This window comes from Lepidochelys kempii, chromosome 1 (assembly GCF_965140265.1).
Source record: "Lepidochelys kempii isolate rLepKem1 chromosome 1, rLepKem1.hap2, whole genome shotgun sequence".
Lineage (NCBI taxonomy): Eukaryota > Metazoa > Chordata > Testudines > Cheloniidae > Lepidochelys > Lepidochelys kempii.
Genome location: NC_133256.1, coordinates 264,300,575 through 264,321,393, shown reverse-complemented (window position 1 = coordinate 264,321,393; position 20,819 = coordinate 264,300,575). Strand labels below are relative to the sequence as shown.

The window sequence follows — 20,819 nt, the reverse complement described above, 5'->3', positions numbered from 1 at the left end:
AGCTTTTTTTATGTCAGCTGCCCCTGTTGGCTCCACCTAGCTATGCCACTGTAGCAAAGGTACATACAGTGCCCCAACAACACATACACTATTGCATTTTTAATACAATATACCCCAAAGGTGTTAACCCTAATTCAGTATGGCTTAATTTAACTCAGTAAAGTTATCTTAATTCCATAAGGTTTGTTCAGTCTATTACAAGATATTGACAGTCTATCACAATGTTTTGCTTTGTTTGGGGAGAAAAATACTTAAAATACTCCTTATGCTAAGATATTAGCAGATTGTAAGTAAGGCCTTTCCCCTTCTGAACATCACAGCACGCTCTTCCTTGCCAGCCAGAGTAAAGGGCCAGGCTGGGAGAGGAATGTATGAGAGAGGCTTTAAATACACACTGCTAAATCCGCAAAAACCTGACAACAGCGACAGGAGAAAAGAGCAGATCTCAAGATTTTTAAGGTGTGACTACAATTTTTGCAGTGTAGCCTAAGCTTTTATTGTGAAGGCATATCTCATGGTGTGCATCATAAAACTGTCAATAGTGAAAGCATTCAAACCTCCTCCTCCTTTCCAAGTAGCAATAATGGGGAAGGGGGAGTCTCCGTACTAAAGAGAAATTGTTCTATTCAGGCAAGGTTTTTTAGAAGTCTGGGAAGGAAAAGGGGAAAGATAGAAAATAATAACCTGGCCACTAGGTGTCCCTGTCCTTCAGCGGTGTTGGTTCATAAAGGGTCTTTTTGTGCAGGCAATAATTTTTCTGAAGACTGTCGGCTATGGGAATGTTCACTGCACAAGATCTGAAATAATTTTTTGTTCAGAGATCACAGTAATTCATTGTTATTACATTAGATCTTAGCTATATTTTTAAATATGTTGCTGCTCAGCTGGGAATGGAAAGTATATTAATTAGCTGTGAATTTCTAACACTCTACCTTCTGGTTAGGAAAAATCTCTATGCAGCAATTTTGAGCATTTGAGCTGTGTGTCAGGATTTGTTTTTTCCTTTCCCCTTCTTTCAAAGAAAAATATGGAAACAATTCAACTTCTCATTAGAGATTTATCTACCATATAATTGGATAAAACACTAAAAATAGTAAATGGAAAATAGTTCCATGTGCAATCATACCACCTCAGGCTGAGGAGGGCTGTGCTGGAACAATATCTAGATAGCTTAAAATGTTGTAGTTGTTTGCAGTGTGTTCTAGCTGTAGAGGTACTATGATATGAGAGAGACAAGGTAGGTGAGGTAATATCTCTCTTATTGGACCAACTTCTTTTAGTGGAAGAGACAAGTTTTCAAACTTCACAAAGCTCTTTTTTAGGTCTGGAGAAGGTAACCAGATTGTCTAAGCTAAACACAAGTTGGGACAGATTGTTCAGCATAAAGGGTTCACACTTGCTGTAGGAGACCACTTAAAATGAAGTGTGTAATTAAGGGTTATTAGGCAGTGGGGTGTGTACAAAGTGTTGTAATGAGCCATAAAACCAGTGTCTCTGGTAAGTCCATATTTTTCAGTGTCTAGAACAGTTATGAACTTAAGTTCCCAGGCTCATCTTTTGAAGGTGTTGTGCAGGTTTACTTTGAGGACTGACAGGTCAAATGTGGAGTGATTGCTTTGTGAAAAGTGTTCACTCACACATGGTATGGTATTTCTGTCTGTCATCATTTTGCTGTGCAAGTTCATTCAAGAGTGTAGTGATTGTCTGGCTTCACCCACATAGTTGTTGTGCGTCACTTGATGCACTGGTTGAGGTACACCACGTTTTAATGGGCATGCATAGTGCCCGTGGGTCTTGAAAGATGTGTTGGGGGAGGTATTGATCATCATAGCAGTAGAAATATATCTGCAGGTTTTGCATGTGTTGTTCTGGCAGGGTCTGATGCTACTTGGAGCTGGTGTGTCCTGGTCTGTGGGGAGCTTGTTTCTGATGATAAGCTTGGTGAGGTTGAGAGGTTGTTTGAAGGCCAGATGTGGGGGTTCAGAAAAGATTTCTCTCAGGATGTGGTCCCCATCAAGTATGGGTTGTAACTGTTTGATGACACCCCATACAGGTTCCAGTGTGAAGTGATACGTGACAACTAGTTGTGTGTGGTCAGTGGGGAGATTTTTTCTGTATTGAAGCAGGTTCTCCCAGGGTATTTGGGTGGCCCATTCCATGATGTGATCCACTTGTCAGTTGGAATGTCCTTATTTACTGAAGCTGTGTAGGTGTGTATCCCGGACTTTGTCTTCAGAGCAAATTCTGTGATATCTGAGTGCCTGGCAGTAGATAACAGATTTCTTGGGGTGGCTACTGGATCTGTAAAGGAAAGTTTCTTGATCATGAGGTTTCTTTTATACAGTTGTTTGTAGGGATCCATTGTTGATGCTGATCATGATGTCAGGGAAATTGATGCTGGTGTGGGAGTGTTCTAAAGAGAGTTTGATAGATGGGTGGTGGTTGTTGAAGTTGTGGTGGAATTCTGACCGAGTATAGGTCATCTGTCCAGAGGATGAAAATATCATCTCTATATCTCAGGTATATATCATTGGTTTCATGATTTATTTTTCCAGAAATTTGTCCTTGAAGAGGTTTGCATATTGGGGAGCCATCACAGTACCTATCGCTGTTCCCGTGGTTTGGATAAAGTGTTTGTTGTTAAATATGACTGTTGGCGGGGATGATATAATTGTGGGTGGTTTCATCTTAGATGTGAAAGAATTCCTTGAGGTGAAGGTGGTAGAAGACTTATTTTAAGTTCTCCATGTGTTAGTATGGTATCGGGTTCTGAGGTTGAGCAGAAGTTCAGTCCCTGGAAGAATACAAATATTTTAGGTCTGGTTAGGGGTAGTCTTGATAGATTGATGATGTTGGGATGTCATGTAGTGTCCATGTGGTGGTTGCTAGTGTCATGGTTTCACCTAGAGATGGTGTTCTGTTGGCTGTGGAGTAGTTGTAGTTGGTTCCATTTTTTATTTTTATGTCTGATGACTGTCAGCAAGTTTTTTTTTTATAGTTGGTTTGGGTTTCTTGCACGATCTCCAGGTAGATTTCCTGATTTATTTATTTTTCTTCCAGTGTGTGGGAGAATGTGATGTTTTCTTGTTTGAGGTGGTCCCTTCTGGAATATGTTAGGAGCAGGAGCTTGTCAGTTTTTCTGAGTTCCTTCTGCAAAGCTGTTCAGCATATTTAGAGTAGTATGTAGTGGTCAGCGGGTTCTAAATGGGGAGTCCTCTGGGGGTGACGTTTTGTTTCTTGCATGTGATCGGGAAGTAGATGTCACTGTTCAGTCTGGCTTCCTCCTCCTTCATGTTGTGAAGTTTCCATTTTAAACAGCAATATTCAATATCTTCCATAGTTGTTAGCAGTGTTGTTGTAGCCATGTTGGTCCCGGGATATATGAGAGACAAGGTAGGCAAGGTAATATCTTTTATTGGACCAACTTCTGTTGGGATAAGGGATGAGCTTTTGAGCTTTACAGAGCTCTTCTTCAGGTCTGGTGAAGGTAACCAGTGTCTAAGTTAAATTTGAGTTGTGACAGATTGTTAAGCATAAGGGATTCACACGTGCTGTGGAAGACCATTTGTTGTAACTTGTAGATACTTATTTAAATAAGCATACTTATGTATCCCTGAGTTCAAAGGACTTATTTTCATTTCCACTAAGTTCCCTTGAGGTACATAAGAATCCAGCCCCACGTCTTTGTCAAACTTCCAGAGTCTCTCCCTCTCTCTGGGTGCAATCCAACTCCTTTTGAATCTATGGGACTTTTTCCACTGACTGCAGTTGGGCACTGGATTGGGCCATCTAGTGCCTCTACAGTACATTGCATTACAGTGCCTCTGAGAGGTGGAGTCACTTCTCTCTGTGTCAGCATCACTGTTGAGTCTGTTATAGTTTAGCTTATTTTGCTGTTTTGAAGAGACCATCCCACATGGCCATTCCTGTCACAAAGTCATCTTTTGTATCAGCCTATATTTCCAATCCAGTAAAGCATTTCATTACATGTCTAGGATTAAGCTGAATAGGGATAGGCTGCTGAATTGGGGCCATAGGCAATATTTTGTTAAATTTAATGTCTTTAATTCATCTTAGTATTCTTATTTCTTTTTATATACCTCCTAGAACATACATGCAGAATAGTATTAGTATTTATGTTCGTATTATTTGTCTTTATGGTATTGTTAACTGTGTTCTGGACCCCCCTCAGCAATTTTGAAATATGGATCCAGTCAAAGATTCCTTGCTAACATCACAAGTGTGGATAGTGTGGTGTATTTCTCTTTCTTTTATTCTCTTCCCCCCCCCCCAATTATTTTTTAATCTCTTGTTGTCTCCTATTTAACCAAAAGGTTTGCATGATGGTAAGTCATAGCCTAGGCTCCACCCTCAGCTTTAACTCATGCCAAAGTGCAAATTGCCTTGTCTTGACTAGACTTTTACTAGGTTTTAGTTAGATTGAGCTGGCTTTCATGATCAAACGTCACTCCTTTAAAACTTAGTCAACACAAAGCTTGTTGGAGCCTATCTAGCCTAGAGAAGAAGATGGTGGTGTTACTTTGTTTTTTAACTGAGTTAGCGATCTTGAAGTAGCTATCCCTTTTTGAAACATCACTTGAGCTGCCTCCTAGCTCAGCCCCTACCAGCTAACACAAATGTAAAGGTGTTCAGCTCCATCTAGGCTGTTAAGTGGTGTTTCAAAGCTCATGTCTGAATATTTTCAGTGTAACTCTTAGTTATGTATCTAGCATCAGGATACTACCATGCTGGACACATTAGTAATGGAAATGCCTGTGCAGAAAAGGTTTTGGAAGAAGACCTCTGATTATTTTGATTGGGAGACTGTTACATGCATTAAGGGTCAGCATGGAAGAATGCACAGAGTGAAGATTAAGCACAGTCGGCAAAAAGGCAATTAGGAGTAATGTTTGGGCATGGTGAACGGGCAGGATTGGATAAGTGATTGGGCCCAAGACTATAGGCATGCACCCTTGTTGGGTGTGTTTTGAAATGATGAGTTTCAGAGCCTTTATAATTTATCTGTGCTTACTCTTCGCCTTCTCTTGTCAGATCTCCCCTCCCCTCAAGAAGCTTGCTATGTCATCTCTGGCTGGATGACAGTTGTCTGGTGTTTGCATATCATATACGAGAGCTGGTTGCCACAAGACATCAGTACTAATGCCTCACTTGCCAGCAGAAGCCGTAATTGAATGTGGTTTCACAAAATAGCTATGACAAGTTCCTTGCCCTTCTCTGAGCAGTTGGCAATCTGTAGTTACACCTGCTGAGCCCTTTGTATGTGATGACAGGGCACTTTCTCACCGTAGGGTCCAAATTGTGTTAAACTTTAATCATGCAGCATTGTGTCCATCTCTTTGTCTTGACATCTCTCTTATGCCATACGGATAGACCAGGGCATTTGGCTTTAAAATCCCTCACGTTGTCTTGTGTTTATGCAGCCATCATTTATTCCTCTTTGATTTTTGTAAGGTTGGTCATATTTTTCCCTATGATGTTCCTGTTCAAAATCTTTGTGCACCCAAAACTGTAAACACTGCTTAATCATTTCATTGAATCCTTTCCAATTCTTGTGGTTTTATAAGCTGAAAAACTGTGCAGAAGCAGCAGATTTCACTAAAAACTGATAAACCACATCTCTGGTGAACATTCCTGGGAAAACCAATTTAAATTTACAAGGCGCGGTGGCGGGAGGAGACCTTATTACTTTCAAGAAGATGCACTGCTGTGGCTTGACACTTTGCAGTGATGTGCCTGCTTGGAAATAGGCAAAGAAACTAACACATGCCCAAAAAAACCCAACCCCTTGCTACCCACAGCTGGGAGTTGTCAAAGGGAACATTTTTTTTAGATAAATGTATAAGGCCTCTGGTATTTCATACTTTGCACACAATGGAAATGCACAGGCAGGAGCAATGATATACCCGCTTCAAAATGGCAAAATACGGTGCATATTGCGATTCTCACTTTATACTTGCAGGACTATGTTGCTAATGATGATAGTATTTCTGCCTCTGCTGGTCCAGTAGTAAGGGCTGCTGTTGCCCCACCCCAAAAATAAATGCTAGTAACTAGTTAGTAGGGGTATATTTTCAGGAACAGTGGAGGGAAGGCCCTTTCCCCGTAATAAGGGAAAGCTTCTTCCCTTAATGTACAGCTTTCTTAGTTACAAGGATTACTAGCTCACAGTCTAAGAGCTGAATGTCTGCAGCTTCCGTTGCTTTTAATGGAAGTTTTGGATGCTCAGCATCTCTTAGGTTCAGGCCATCTGACTAGAGCTCCTAGTCCTTGACTACTAATGGAATGTGTTTAGATTTCGCTCTGGTTAGCATCATTGGTTTGACTTGAATACCTAATGTTTGGGATGCCCTGCCAAAGAAAAGCTGGTAAATGCAGGAACATTGGTGTTTAAATTGTTTGTCTCTTTGGTTAATAGAAAATATCCGGTTCTTTGTTTCCCCCAGATAAGTTCAAAAATAAATTAAAGGAAAAAGGAACAAAATCTGCCCCCAGGTACCTACACAGAACTTCCATTGAGTGAGAGTTAAATACACTCATCTGAGAGCAGAATTTGGCCCCAAAGTGTTTGCACAGTGAAAGTTTACAACCTGAAAAGTTCCCAAAACAGAGTGTATCAAAAGGAATTAATTGGGTGCTTTGCTCCTGTTTCCTTTGCATTAGTTTGAGACCATTCTTTAGATGACAGTTGGCTTTACTGCCTTTATTCTGCCTTGTTAGCTGTGGCAAGATAGTTTGATATCTCCAGTTCCGAGCCTAATTAAGAAAGCTACCAATTTCATTTCAGAGCAGTTAACCTACTTTTGTGCCATATAATGTAACAAATACAAGAGCAATATGTTTCAGCTGTATGACATTTTCCAAAATGGGCTTTAATTAAGGACTGGTGTCTTTCCTCATCTGGGTAGTCTCATTAACCTTAGCTGGAGTCTGCATATGAGCAAGGACTACACACAGGGTCTGGGTTGTAGGATCAGGCTAATGGATTTAAGTTCTGTGGGCATGGACAGCGGGTATAAGAGCCAAGGGGAGGCTAAGTCTCCCCAATCAGGATGTGGTGCACCTCCCTTTGGAGGGGTGCCAGGCTGCTGCCTTTGGAGCACTGCCGCCAGAAGGGCACCCAAGATATGGCCCCACCACACTCCACTCAAGGCCCCGCTCCCACTCATCCTTTTCCCCCGTGACCCCGCCGATGCTGCTCCTCTTCCCATCCCCCCTCCACTTCTTCCCCAGAAGCCCCCTTCCCACACCTCTCCTGATGGGCCCCCCCCACCCTGCTGGGGGCAGAGAGGCACAAGTGGCAGGCAGGGGAGCCTCAGGGGAGGGGTCCAAGCAGTGCAAGTAGCAGGAGGGGGACCTCAGAGGAGGGGGCCAAGCAGGAGCAGGGCCTGGGGCAGAGCTGGGGCGGGGGAGATGGAGCGTGGACAGGGCCTCAGGGGGAGGAGACCAAGCAAGGGCAGGGCCACAGTCGGGAGCAGGGCTATGATCTGGGCGGTGGTACCCCCCCCTACTTCTAGGGAACTTCCAGTGCTTATAACCAGCCTCCCCAAATGTAGGGGTCATGCACTGCCCATGTCTGTGGGGCAGAGACCTTGGCTCCATGCATGTCTATAAAATGCCTAGCATACTACACACATAATGTTAATTTTAAAAATATATATTTTTATACTATGAATAAGCAAATCGGTTGGGCTAAAATTAGAAGTTTATCCCAAATTTATAACAAACCTACCCTGAAGTTTTAATGAAGATCAAAAAAATTTATTGTTTAATAATCATAGTCAGGACTGCAAGAACAGAATTGCTGAACAAATGCTGTTCTCTAGGCATTGATAATGCATCTGAAGGCAGAAGGGGCTAGAAGTCTCTCAGGAGAGCTTAATCTTATGCCGTTTTCAGTTTAGTGAGGTGCTTATTAAGTTTAATGGATGCTAATTCAGACCAAATCTTGGAACTTTGTGAGGTTTATCCATCATGAATTGAAACATGTAGTATGAGGCGCTTTGGAGAGCATCCTGGAAATTCCTTTCAGATTTCAGATCTAGCTCCATCCCTAAATGTTGTTCATAAAACAATCTTTAAATTTATTCCAAAGATACCAGTTCACCACTCAAATCAACAGAATAGCCACCCAAGAAGACCTATCTTGTACAAAAAATTGGGGACAGGTTCTATGCTGCACCTCACAAGAGGAGCAGCTCAGAAAGCATAATACATGAGAAAGCTGGCAGACCTGGCTTTAAACCACTTTTGTGCTGTCTAAATTCTAGGCTGAGTGGGGTCCGGTGTGATCCCTGGTACAAATTAGAACAGCCCAGGGGGTGCTCTAATTACAGCAGTCTTTACCTGTGTGTCACTGAGGCTGTGTCACAGCTTAAAGCAGTCCAGAATTTTTATAGCATTCAGCTTTATGGAGACTCATAGAATCATAGAATCATAGAATATCAGGGTTGGAAGGGACCTCAGGAGGTCATCTAGTCCAACCCCCTGCTCGAAGCAGGACCAATTCCCAGTTAAATCATCCCAGCCAGGGCTTTGTCAAGCCTGACCTTAAAAACCTCTAAGGAAGGAGATTCTACCACCTCCCTAGGTAACGCATTCCAGTGTTTCACCACCCTCTTAGTGAAAAAGTTTTTCCTAATATCCAATCTAAACCTCCCCCACTGCAACTCCTCACTTCTGAGACACACCCTCCATCTCTATGCGTCTGCTGTGTGTGGGTTATGTGGGAGAACAACATAGAGCAATAAGACTATGTACTATGTAGGCCTGACACTGTTCCTGCCCTGGGGAAATTTTCTCCTGGATGGTTGTGGAGCCTTTATAGCTCCTATATGCCACTGGAGTAATATATGAGGGAGTGAGAACCTAGTTCTGCTATAGGTTAGTATTCAAAGCAGTGTAGATCCCAACCACCCAAAAGTGAAATCTGGTGTGTGTATTTTTTAAAATGAGTGACACAGGCTCAGAATAAGATAAACGACAGAACATAGTGGAGAAATAAAACTGTAAAAAAAACCCTGAAATTATGGGAGGTTTTCTGTAATCAGAACAGTATCAGTTACAGCTTGACTAAATGGACTGAGTACATGTGTGGTATAACTCCAACTGTCTTAGCGGAATCGCTGTACCCGAGGGATGACACCAGCTCCATGTCTTTTCAGAAACTATTTTCAGGAATGTTGGATTATTACAATCAGGAAATAGGGCTATGTAGAGTAAATCACCTTCAAATAGGTGTGAACATGTATGTGTGTGGTGTGTACAGTAGTAGGTAAAAGGAAGCTCTGAAAGATATCTACATTGTAATAAGGCAAGTGCCAGAGACGCACAGGCTGCATTTTAAGAGGGTGACACACATGCTATGGAAGAGGGACAGAGAGAGAACCATGGGTTCAACAAAATCACAATGAAGGTTCCTAAATGCCTTAAAAATCGCTTTATTAGAGCTGATACTGTTTTGAAATTATTTTCCCATGCAGAGTTGTTGGGAGCAATTGACTGAGACCTGTGGTATTTTAGAGAGCCCCCATAATGTTGATTTAGGGTAAATAATGCTCCACATTTTGTTCAATGACTCTGCTAGCATGTCTTTTCCTGCACTTGGTACAGTGACAGACTGGGTCACCTGTTAAATTTGTTCCATTTCTAACCTCTGCAGTTCTAGTCCCTGTGAAATTTAGTATCTTTCCCTGGTGTCACCAACATACACATTCAGATTGATTCAGCCAGTTCTGGAAAAGATGGGATTCTGCTAGACGATCAGCATTTCAGTATGTCGATGGAATTTTCATTTGTTTTTTCCTTCTCCACTCTCAGCAAGATAAATCAATACTCTTAATGCTACAGTTACTAAATTTAAAAATAAATGCAAGTAGCTAAAGCAAGGCAGCCTTTGGAGCAAATAATTGTTCAGCTCCTTTGCATATTCCACCAACATTCAGTTCTGTATCTTTTATACATCTTAGGCTGTGTCTACGCTGAGCACCTTACAATGGTGCAGCCGTGCCCCTACAGCCATTGTAAGGCACGCAGTGTAACCGCCCTTTGTCGCCAGGAGCTCTCCCAGTGACTGAGCCACTAAAAACCACCCCCAGTGAGGCGTGATAGCTACAGTGGCAGGAAAGCGTCTCCCACTGATGAAGCGCTATCCACACCGGCGCTTTTTGGTCGTTAAAACTTTTGTCATTCATGGGGGCGGGGGTTTCACACCCCGAGTGACAAAAGTTTTAACAACAGAAGTGCAGTGTGGACATAGCCTTGATTTTGGACGGTCATAATAATATGACATAGAAATGGTTATAGAGAGCAGCTTTCAGTGTGCTTGCGCAGCCATTTAGGAACAATCTACAGTTGTATCACTACGTACAGTCATAATCATAGATGTGCAAAATAATTTCACACCTGCAAGGAAAATGGACAAACCTTTTTGCTGTCTTATCTGGGAAACGGGTAGAATGAACCCAGAGAAGGAATGTAAGCTTCTCAATGCAGGAGCTCAAGGTTAAGTTCAAGTGCAACTTACTGTGTGAGTTGGTCTCAAAAGTGATTGCCATGGTGACTAGTATTCACTGCTACCCAGAAAGGGAGGCCTTGGAGAGGGAAGTCAGGCAGACATCAAATGGAAAAAATGAAAAAAAAAATTGCTGAAATATTTTTTAAAAACCCACCAATCTGCTTTACACATGTCTTTGAATTGATGTCTGTTATAAAACATGACAAATTAGCTGTGGCACGATGCCAGAGTTTAGGATACTGCAGTGAGAAGCAGAACAATTCTGCTGACTCATGTTGGTTTATGCTAGAAGCCAGATGTGGGGGGGCTTATTCGCTCCAATCCAGGCTGTAAAGGGTTTGTGTGCCCCTTTGAAGAGGGGCAGAGAGAACTTGCATCTGAGGCCAGAAAGGAGAAACCTCAAAACAAGCCAAGCTTGGGTTGAGACTGAAGCTTTATGATCATTTAACAATAAAGGCAAATCCCAGGAAGTGGTAAACTTGGACAATAAGGACTTGTCTTCACTGCTCACTGGCTTTGTATTACAGCACTAAAACCAGCAGTGTAGAACTTGGGCTCTCATGCCACCTCCCTGCCAGCTCCTGCCTGAGGCTGAAGGTCTCCACAGCTGTTTTTAGCTCTGTAGTGCAAGCCCAAGTTGGTGGACCAAGGCTCCGAGACTGGCTGCTGCCGTTTTTAATACGCAGTGTAGACCTAGCCACTCAGGCTAGGCTAACTTGAGAGGAGTTACCTTGAGTGTAAATAATGCTGTAGTGAAGACATGTCCTTAGCAGTTCAGGTGCAAAACCTGTGTGTGGATATGTGCGCACTTGTGATGTGGAGAGAGCAGTGTGAGAACATTCCCTATTCACAAATCTTATTATGTTGCAGCAAATAGAAGGGACATTTGTATTGGTTATTGAATTTCAAAAGATTTGGTGTTTCCATTGGATAAACACCCAAAAATGTAGATGTTTATCCAAACCCCTTGGATATAGAGCTCTTACACAAGCTTTCTCATGTAAGAAACTCAGGACTCTGTTTTTGTTTGGGCCAGAAGTACTTTGAGGACAGCTTTTTTCATGGCATTCTAACATTTCTGCTTCTGGTCCCAAGCAGAACCTGGAAGTAAAAAGGGCAAGTAAATAAAAATGAAATATAATGGAGGGAAAAGTTAAGCAAACTTTTTTTGAACTTCAGAAAAGCTTTGATTGTGGAAAAAAGATCAGGGAGAGTGTCTGTAGTCCCTGATAATTTTCTCCCATCCCTATAAAGTAGTATTGTAGTGTGTGGGAGAGACAGGAAAAACACAAAGTTTGCCCAGGATACAGAAGAGGGGAAAAGGCATCAGTCCATTAAAGGGAGAGTTAAAAAATATCAAAACCTGCCATGTTAGCTCTGTAAAAGGCAAGAAGGGCAGCCAGTAGTAAGCCAGACCTAAAGAAGCACCATAGAGACAAATCTCACATTAGTGAGATTGGTGGCTGAGGAAAAGTTAATAGCATTCCAGCACTGAAAAAGCAAACTGGTTTCCCGCCTCATCAATGATTGAGAAGTGAAATAAATCAGAAACACCACACCTGAGGGCTGGACTCATGCGACTTCTACTCCTAGTAGGAACACCAAGGAGGCAGAAAAGACATAAGATTTTAAAAGCCACTAGGGCTGTTCATGCTATGAGAGCATTAAATGGGAGCTGATGAAGATCCTGGGTGAAATGCTGGCCTGGTTGAAGGCAGTGTGAGTTTAGGAATTGCCTTCAATGGGACCAGGATTTCATCATTTGTGTATTGTTAAAATAGTTGAAAGTAAAGTGGGTTTTTTTTAAATGTGGCAGCAAGCATCACAAAGGGAAATAACCTAAACTCAGGCCCAGGAAACTTCTATAAGCAGCGGTAATAGAGAGGTACGGGCTGGTGTACCACTCTTATGTACTATAATATTTTGTTTAATATCTCTAGTTTTTGGATTTTTCTGTGTGTCTTGGAAGCAGGACACCAGAACCCTCTGGAGCAAATTGTATGTGGTGAGGAAGACCTAAAATACAGTAGGAACTTTTTGGCAGGAGAGAGCCAGGACATGGGTATTTCACACAGCCCTGCACAATAGGGAGCTATTTCCCTGACTGCTTTTCCCATATGAATGTGGAGGGGGAAATGACCATGTTGGGTCTGTGGCTAGTGAATCCTCTCTGAAAAGGGTATATTTGTTTGGTCAAAACCCTGTGGGGGAAAAACATTGAGCCCCAACTCCTCTACGCTGCAGCAGGGGCTCTGACCTGGCTACATGCTGGATCTACTATTCTGGTTATTTCTGTTCCTTTAGAGTTGTTTCTGACCCCTGCTCTGAGTCCACTCTGCATTCCTGTGAGCTGATCTCTCTAGGAAATCTGTATGATTGTACCTGCTCATTCACTCATCAATTCATTCACTTTCCCACTGCCTCACTAGCTGACGTGGGGGGAAGCCTGTTGAAAAATGAGTCTTTCCATTGACTTCAGTGGGCTTTTGATCCAGTTCTAAGGGCCAGATTTTGAAAGGTAGGCAGGTGCCTAGTGTGTGGAAATCCCAGTAGGCCCCTATGTGCATCTTTAGGAGCCTAAATATATATGTATTTTAAGTATTTAGCCCGAAGACCCTATTTTCCTCAAGAGAACACAGAGACCCTGTGAGTTAGTGTCCAAATTCACTTCCTCTTGGTGATAAGTTTAGCTGGTACCTCAGAGCCCAATAGCACAACATACACTATGCTGCCTACAGTTTTCTAGTGAGCTTGGTAATTGTTAAAATATCAAATTCCCCCCAATATGTGTGTGAAATGTTGTTAAGAAATATATAAGTTATATAATATGCCAACCAATCTAGTAAACATAATGCAATTTGCAGTTAATCCTTCACTTAGTTTTCTTGATTTATTATAAATTTACCCATGCTGTTGCATTTGAAACTGAATTTCATGTAATTTCATGGTTAGCTCCTGAAAGTTAATTTTCTAATCCATTTTAGCTTACAGTATCAAACTGTCATATATTATGTTTTCACTTTATAATGTACAATATTTATAATGTATTATTTCATTTTCAATATTCATGTGGTTAATCTGATCTGTGTGTTCTAGAGCAGCACTTTTAAATCTCATTTCTTTGCAAAATGTGTGCATGTATTATGCAGTGTTTAAACATTTTTTTTAATGTAATGCTTATGATAGTGAATGACTAAGTAGCAAGACCCACTGCAAACATCTCCTGTTTAGTCCTGGCTTTCAACACTCCTGAGGAGCAGAGATTTCCTATTGTGCTAAATTGAATCACAGTGTCAAGTTCCTTTATTGTGTATTCCCTGTACTTCGCTCATACACCGTAGATTCTTGATGTGCTATAAAAATTTATGGAACTTAACCTTTATTTTAAATATTATACCACTTATTCAGGGGCCAATCTTGTTTGTGTTTTTTATTTAGCTTCATCATACACAACAAAGACACTTTCTTCAACAATGCTACAAGAAGTAGAATAGTACACCATATTTTACAGAGAGTGAAATATGAAGAAGGAAAAAACAAAATTGGTAAGTGCTCAACAAGGTGCCTTTTAATTTGGTGTAAAAATCAATAAAGCCTGGGCATGCTCCTTATAGGTCAGCTTTGGTTTTTTAAATCTCCTCACTGGGTACATAGCTCACACATTTCCAAGGTGGTCACTTTTTCTTGGTATGCCCAGTCATTTTGAAGACAAGGCAATGGAATGTTGGGCTGCTTTTCCATGAAAGGATATGGCTGACACCTCAGAAGACTATTTCCCTGTGCAGTAGGAAAGGCTATTATAAGGTAAACGAGACACACAAGGTATTGACTGATGACACTAAATAGACGTATTGTCCCATTGCAAAAGGACAACTTGCAACTCTCCTTGGGTCAAAGTGTGGAGGTGCTTGGAGGGATGGGGAACTTATGCAGCCCTGAGTTTCAGACTCCAGCAATCCTGCATGAATCCCTGTTTCCCTCTCTTCACTCATGGAGGTCATGGAGGTTACTACAGCTCCCTGATTCCTTTCCATGGAGGGACAGGGAGACCAAGATTGAGTTCTCCACAAATTTCCTCTGCAAAAAATGGTGTCTTGACACAGGTGTGGGTTGGCTGGAGAGCTGTGTCTTCCTCCTCCTCTTTTCTGTTTGCCATGCAGAAGAATGTTCTTCATTCTAGTGGGCCTTTGCACTGCTCCTGGCTGAGAGCTCCATGTCCGAATTGTCAACTGGAGGAGCCTGGCTGGGGTAGCAAAACCCATTTAGTTTCCCCAGCTGACAACAAGCCAGGGAGGAACCTTTTTCCCCGTGCTCCCAGAATTAGGGAAGCAGCACACATGCTCAATGCGTCCCTGATGTCATCCTCAGCAGCATGGCTGGAGTCAGATTCCACCCCTGAGCAATGGGAAGAGTCAGGGGGCTGCCATATTCCACATGCAGATAGCGCCTGGGCTGCTGTGTTCTCCTACTTGCCTCAGGATCCAAGTATCCATCCATCCATCCATGTGGCTCCCACCACTGTAGTATCAGAGTGTCTTCTGCATAGACTTCTGGACTGTAGGAGCCTAGCCAGGCTAAATAGCTCTGGTGGGCTTCACACAGTAGACACACCAAGAACCAAGATGTGGCCCATAGCAGAGACTAATACTACCAGCAAAAATGATATTTAGGATAAATTAATGCTTTTCATTGGACTATTCTTATAAGATTTCCTCAACTGATTAAGAATAGAATATGGAATCTTTTGCCTCTAGCTCACTGATTTGAATATCCCCAAGTGAATACTGCACTGTCCAATAGCTGTTCAGTGGCCTTTGAGTAAATTTCCAAGTAAACAGTCATCTTCAGCACAGCTGGCACTAAGTACTTCTCTTGTGTTGTTAGTCTTGGCTGAGGGGCCAAAGCCTTAATGGACAGAGAGAATGAGCTATCCTTTGCCCCCCTACTAGTGGTCCCTTTGGGTCAGAGTTCAGGTATGTTGTTGGGCCTCACACTGCTACTACCTGTCTTGTGGCTGATCTGTCAGTAGATAGCTTCAGTCTCCAGGCCATCAATCCAACAGCTCTCAGAGCAATAAGTTAAACATGTAATGATGTTATTTTCATATGGAGATGAAGGCTTTTGGCTGTTTTGTTACACTACGATACAAAAATTCAAAGGTTTTGTCTGAAATTTGCAGAATGCCAAGAAATGTGGCATCTCGCCTAAATGAAGTTTCCAAATAGATCCCCACACAGACTTTAATATATGATTATTAGACCAAAATATTTGGGGTGAAAGTCAACCCCTATTGACTTCACTGTGGCCCCCAAAGCTTTAAATTCAAAGCATAGTGAATTATAGATTGTGAATAATATGATCAAGTACAGTAGCAAGTATCTGAATGTTGTATTCATCCTTCCCTTGTGTCCACCATAGTATGACAAACCTATGAAAGAAGTATTTTGTTACTTGTATCTTTCACTGAACTTCATTTACCAGTCTCATCATGAAAATGTGCTTTGCCCTCCTCATTTTACAGTTATTCGAACGCTGCTTGTAATTAAATTAATATTTTTGACTTTTAGGTGTGAATCCATTGCTTACTAATGGCTCCTATGAAGCTGCATTTCCTCTTCATGAGGTACTTTTCTAACATTTCTTGTTGGCTTTTAATTCAAGTTTAATACCAATGTCATCGGGCCTGAGTCTCCTCTTACTCTTGTTTTACACTATTGTATCCCCACTGGCTTCAGTGAAAAGTTACTCCTTATTTACACAGATGGTGTGAGCATTTTCTGTGCTTTCTTTCATTTAATTCAGCTCATTAGAAAATGTTGATGGCTTTTCCTGAAAATTCTTGTGCTTCAGACTCACACACTGTCCTCCATTGGTGGCCATGAATAATGTTATAGTAACAATCATGTTTTACAAAAATTCTCAGACATTTTCATGGTGTGGAACACATCCAAATACAGAGTGTGTCTGGGGGCACCACCTCCCTCCTGTTTACAATCACACAGATCATTCCTACTCCTTCACTTGCAATCAGAGCTCCCACTAGCAATCCCTGTGGCAACTACCACAATTGTTTTGCATGGAAAAGCAATGTTAGGGATGTATTTAATGTGCATTTAACTCCTTTTAATGCTGTTTAGCAGCTAGAAACAAAGAGGAGCCAGTATCATGTCACCAGCTGGCTCGTCACAGTCTAACAAGCAACATTACTGGTTTTATGAATCACACTTTGACAGTTACTCATATATTGTATATTGAAGTCCAAAACTCTTTATCTGAAAGCTTGAAATCTTCTCCTTTTAAGCTAATAAAATCAATTAAAACAGAATTATGCAAAACATCATCTGTTGTATATTGGTTCTTACACTGCTCACATCACTGTGGCATCTGAGCACCTTTCAGTTGTGCATGAATCCTTTACTTTCTTCAGTATTTTTACACCCCTTTCTATCCCCACAACCTGCTCACTTGGAATAATTCCATCATCAATATCGTGTTAAACACATATCTCTCAAAGTGAGCAGCCTCCTTCAGAGCTGCAATTAGTACCACTTTGAGGATGGTTATTTCACACCACTAATTGATTATGCATTACAACACAGGTTTGAGGTAAGTGTGGCTTACCTTGTTGAGTTAATGGCAGAATACAGGTAATAGAACTCAGGATTCCCGATTCCCAGTCTTAGGATATGTTTACACAACAGCTGGAAGTCAGATTGCAGCTTAGGTAGGCATACCCATGCTAACTTTAATCTATGCCCACCTGAACTGCAATCACACTTCTCATTTCAGTATAAACATCTAATCACTAGACACACTGCATCTGCTGAGCATGCATCTCCCTTAAATGAAGATTTCATGGAGGGACCCATTTGTTCTTAACCTTTTGCATACTGCAATCCTCTTTTCTACATCAGCCCTGCCCTGGGAACCCCCTCCCATTTACCAATATGGAAGGACAGGGTGGTCATGACCACCTGACATCTGTTTGCAACCCGTGATCTGAACAATGCCAGTTACCAAATACAGGTCTAAGAAAAATCAACCTTTAAGACAAACAAATTCAACCAAGCCGATGCTAAATTTGTCTTTTTGTTTTCATGCAAGGATTTTGTATAAACTGTTCCATTAAAACACCTCTAGTTCCAGAGATTTCTTGGCAACTATTATTCTTTGCTCAATATTTAAATCTGTATTTTAGGGAAGCTACCGAAGTAAAAATTCCATAAGAACCCATGGAGCAGAAAATCACAGACATCTGCTTTATGAGTGCTGGGCCTCATGGGGCGTGTGGTATAAATACCAGCCCTTGGATCTCGTACGGTAAAAGTTTTTATTTGCTTTTAAAATGTTGCACTGTGTACTGGGATACAGAGTGGGATAAGATGGTAGGAAAGTCTAACAGAAACATGAAGGGCTCAGTTAATTCCTCTGACAAATGAGCCTAAATTCTCACAGTATAAAAGTGTGGGGGCCATGGCCTCCACAGCCCCCCAGGTCTGGTGTCCCTGGGCCCCGAGGGTGTGGGGAACCTGAATGTTCTTTGTGCCCAGGGCCCCAGTAAATCTTAATCCACCTCTGGCTACAAGGATCTATACATAAAATCTGTATTTAAAAGGTAGCAGCATCATTGAATATACTGATATGTTGGCAATTTGGGTGGGCCATTAAGAGCCTGCAATTGATAGAGTTAATTAGTTTTTCTTTTTTAAAGTACTGTAGTACTGTAACTGATAGGAGCCTTTTGCTTTTATTGTTTTTTTAATTGTTCTGAAATAGAAGGTTTTGTAAAAGATTCCCAGGAAGCACTAGGAGTTATTCTTTAAGGCTCCATAAAGCTCATTTTTCTGCAACTTCATAAAATGGGAATTTGCTTTTTCTAGGGAAAAAAATGCTCACAGAGGAATACAGTCATAGGGGTTGGCTTGAGTCATGTAGTTTTTTTTAAAATGTGCTAGAAACCAAAGTGAAGCACGGTAATATATTTTTAGTTAGTACATCAACTGTTTAGATGTTATCATTTCTTTCTGAGCCCATTGGCCAAGTCTACACTAAGGAAATTTACAAAACAAATTATACTATTGATTCGGTGGTGAACCAGTAATTGCATTGAAGTAGTTTTGAGTTTGTTTTTTAAATTTCCCTAGTATAAGAGATTACATTAGTTTCACAGTGTAGATTGTTTCTCTCTTTTTTGAAATATTTCTGGTAATTGTGTTTGAAGTAACCTGCAGACAGGTTCTTTGGTAATAGTTTATATTTGTGATTGTGTCATGGAACAATCATCATCAGAAGGCATTAATTGGGAGTGTCACATCTGAGCTGTGAAGTTCAGATCCTGATCCAAGTTTCCCTAAAGTCTGAGGGAATTTGGATCCAGTGTCCTTTTTCGGTGTTTGTGTGTGCAAAATGGCTCATCGGGCATTTAAATGGCCATTTATATACGGAAGTGTGGTAACTGGGTAAGCACACAATTGCACTTGGACCTTGGCACGGACTTCCTTTAGAAATCTAAGCATAGCATTTAAGGGCACTAACTCACTCAGTTTCTCTTCCCAGTCAGTGTCATCCAAAGATTATTCTGAAAGAAATGTCATCAGAGCAGTTTACACAACGAGTGTACAGGTGATTCAATGTACAGGGCTACATGAGCAGGAGGAGAACTAGTGACGGGTATGAGGCTTCCTGAGTATTCACAGGTGACTGAGTAAAAGGAGACCTCAAACCCAGACTGACCTTTTAAGTTACTGCCATATATCCTATTAGCTGTTGGCTTACAACAAACCCATTGCTGATTGTAGTGCAGGCACAGAAGGAAGGGTGGCAGGAAAGGAGTGGGCACCCTTTTCTGTCTCCCCTCTCAGCTGCTAAAACACTCCCATACACCCTTCCCTAACCCACACCAAAACATCCCTCCGTACCACCTCTCCTTCCTCACGTGCCACGTGCCCTGGTTTTCCACCTTGAACAGTTGACCACATTAGCAAAAACTGCTGTTCACCTCAGTTCTAACTGCGTGAACCTCTGTACCCAAAACAAAAGGGTTTATACTAGTTCTGCCATGAGTGCTCGTTTCATAGCTTTCCCCAGCCATGGGTACTGTAGAAAACCTATGGAAAGCCCATGCCCAGAGGAAGTGGGAGTTGAGGGTTAACTGTTACGTTCCTAATGGGCCAGCTTTCCAGTACCCACCATTCCCAATCAATATTTGTGTTGTCAGACTCTTTAGAGAGGCCAAGGACTGAGTGAGCTATGGATAGTGAGTAACCTTCTCATTCACAGATATGATACTCTCAAGTCAGGTTAAAGTCACATTGCCAGGGTGATAAGAGAAGCTGTTGCTTTTATGCTTGTTTTTTCTTGCCATTAAATGTAGTCTTAAATCTCCAGTGTGCTCAGTCTGGCACCTTCCATGGCCATTAACTTTACTTTAATCACACCAGTTAGCCAGAATGGAGATCTTAGTCACTAGAAATAAACTTGGAAACAGCATTTGAGGGGCATCGCACAATTCGGTGTTCATTCCGCCTGGAAGCACCGGGGAGCATGAGAAGTACCGATCCTGCACAATTGCAAATGCGTTGTTGATAATCAACAGCTGTGAAGGGGTCAGCTTACTCACATTGCTGCCTAAATTTAATTTCCATACTGTTGTTACAAGAATCATTCAAAATCATGAGAACTGAAAGTGATTAAAGGGGGACAATCTCTCTCTCTCTCTTCCCTTCCCTCAGTTCATTCACTTTGACCTTGCTCTGTTGAAGTGAATGAAAGCAGTCCCCATCGACTTCAGTGGGCTTTGGATCAGTCTCTCTGTGCACTTGCCAACGCTTTGTGCATAGTCTTTTTTTCCCCTCTGCTAGACAGCCATAGCTGCATTAAGTTTGTTTATGTGGTATAATAAGTCCTGTATAGGATTTTGTACTGAACTGTCAAAGGATGAATGAATGAATTAATTAAATAAATTTTCTTGGCTCAGATCCAAATCTGTCTCTCTTCTAACTTCCTGAGTGCCTTCTAGGTATCCTGATCCCAAGCAATCATATAATTAAGCTTGATAAACTTAGAGAACCCCAATAATAAATTGTATAGTGCTAAAGCGAGACTTTGCTTATTCTTTTACAAGGCATTATCATTCTAAACACTAACAGGCTACAAAATCTGTGTGTTGTTGCTAAATATCTAGGGTGAAATCTTGGCCCCACTGAAAGTCCGTTGTGGTTCTGCCACTGACTTCAGTCAGGCTCAGTTTCACCTCTACATACAGGGGTCTTGGAAGGCTGATTTT

At 41.6% G+C, this 20,819-nt stretch overlaps 1 protein-coding gene across 9 annotated transcripts in view; it reads left to right on the top strand.

Moving 5' to 3' along the window:
* ANO4 (anoctamin 4) overlaps nucleotides 1-20,819 on the top strand; it is a 288,922-nt gene that overhangs the window by 196,999 nt on the left and 71,104 nt on the right. For all 9 annotated transcript variants that reach the window (XM_073327406.1, XM_073327405.1, XM_073327407.1 and 6 more), the window contains 3 exons: nucleotides 13,973-14,079; nucleotides 16,102-16,157; nucleotides 17,733-17,854. In XM_073327406.1, coding sequence (XP_073183507.1) covers nucleotides 13,973-14,079; nucleotides 16,102-16,157; nucleotides 17,733-17,854 — 285 coding nt within the window. The remainder of the gene's footprint in view (nucleotides 1-13,972; nucleotides 14,080-16,101; nucleotides 16,158-17,732; nucleotides 17,855-20,819) is intronic.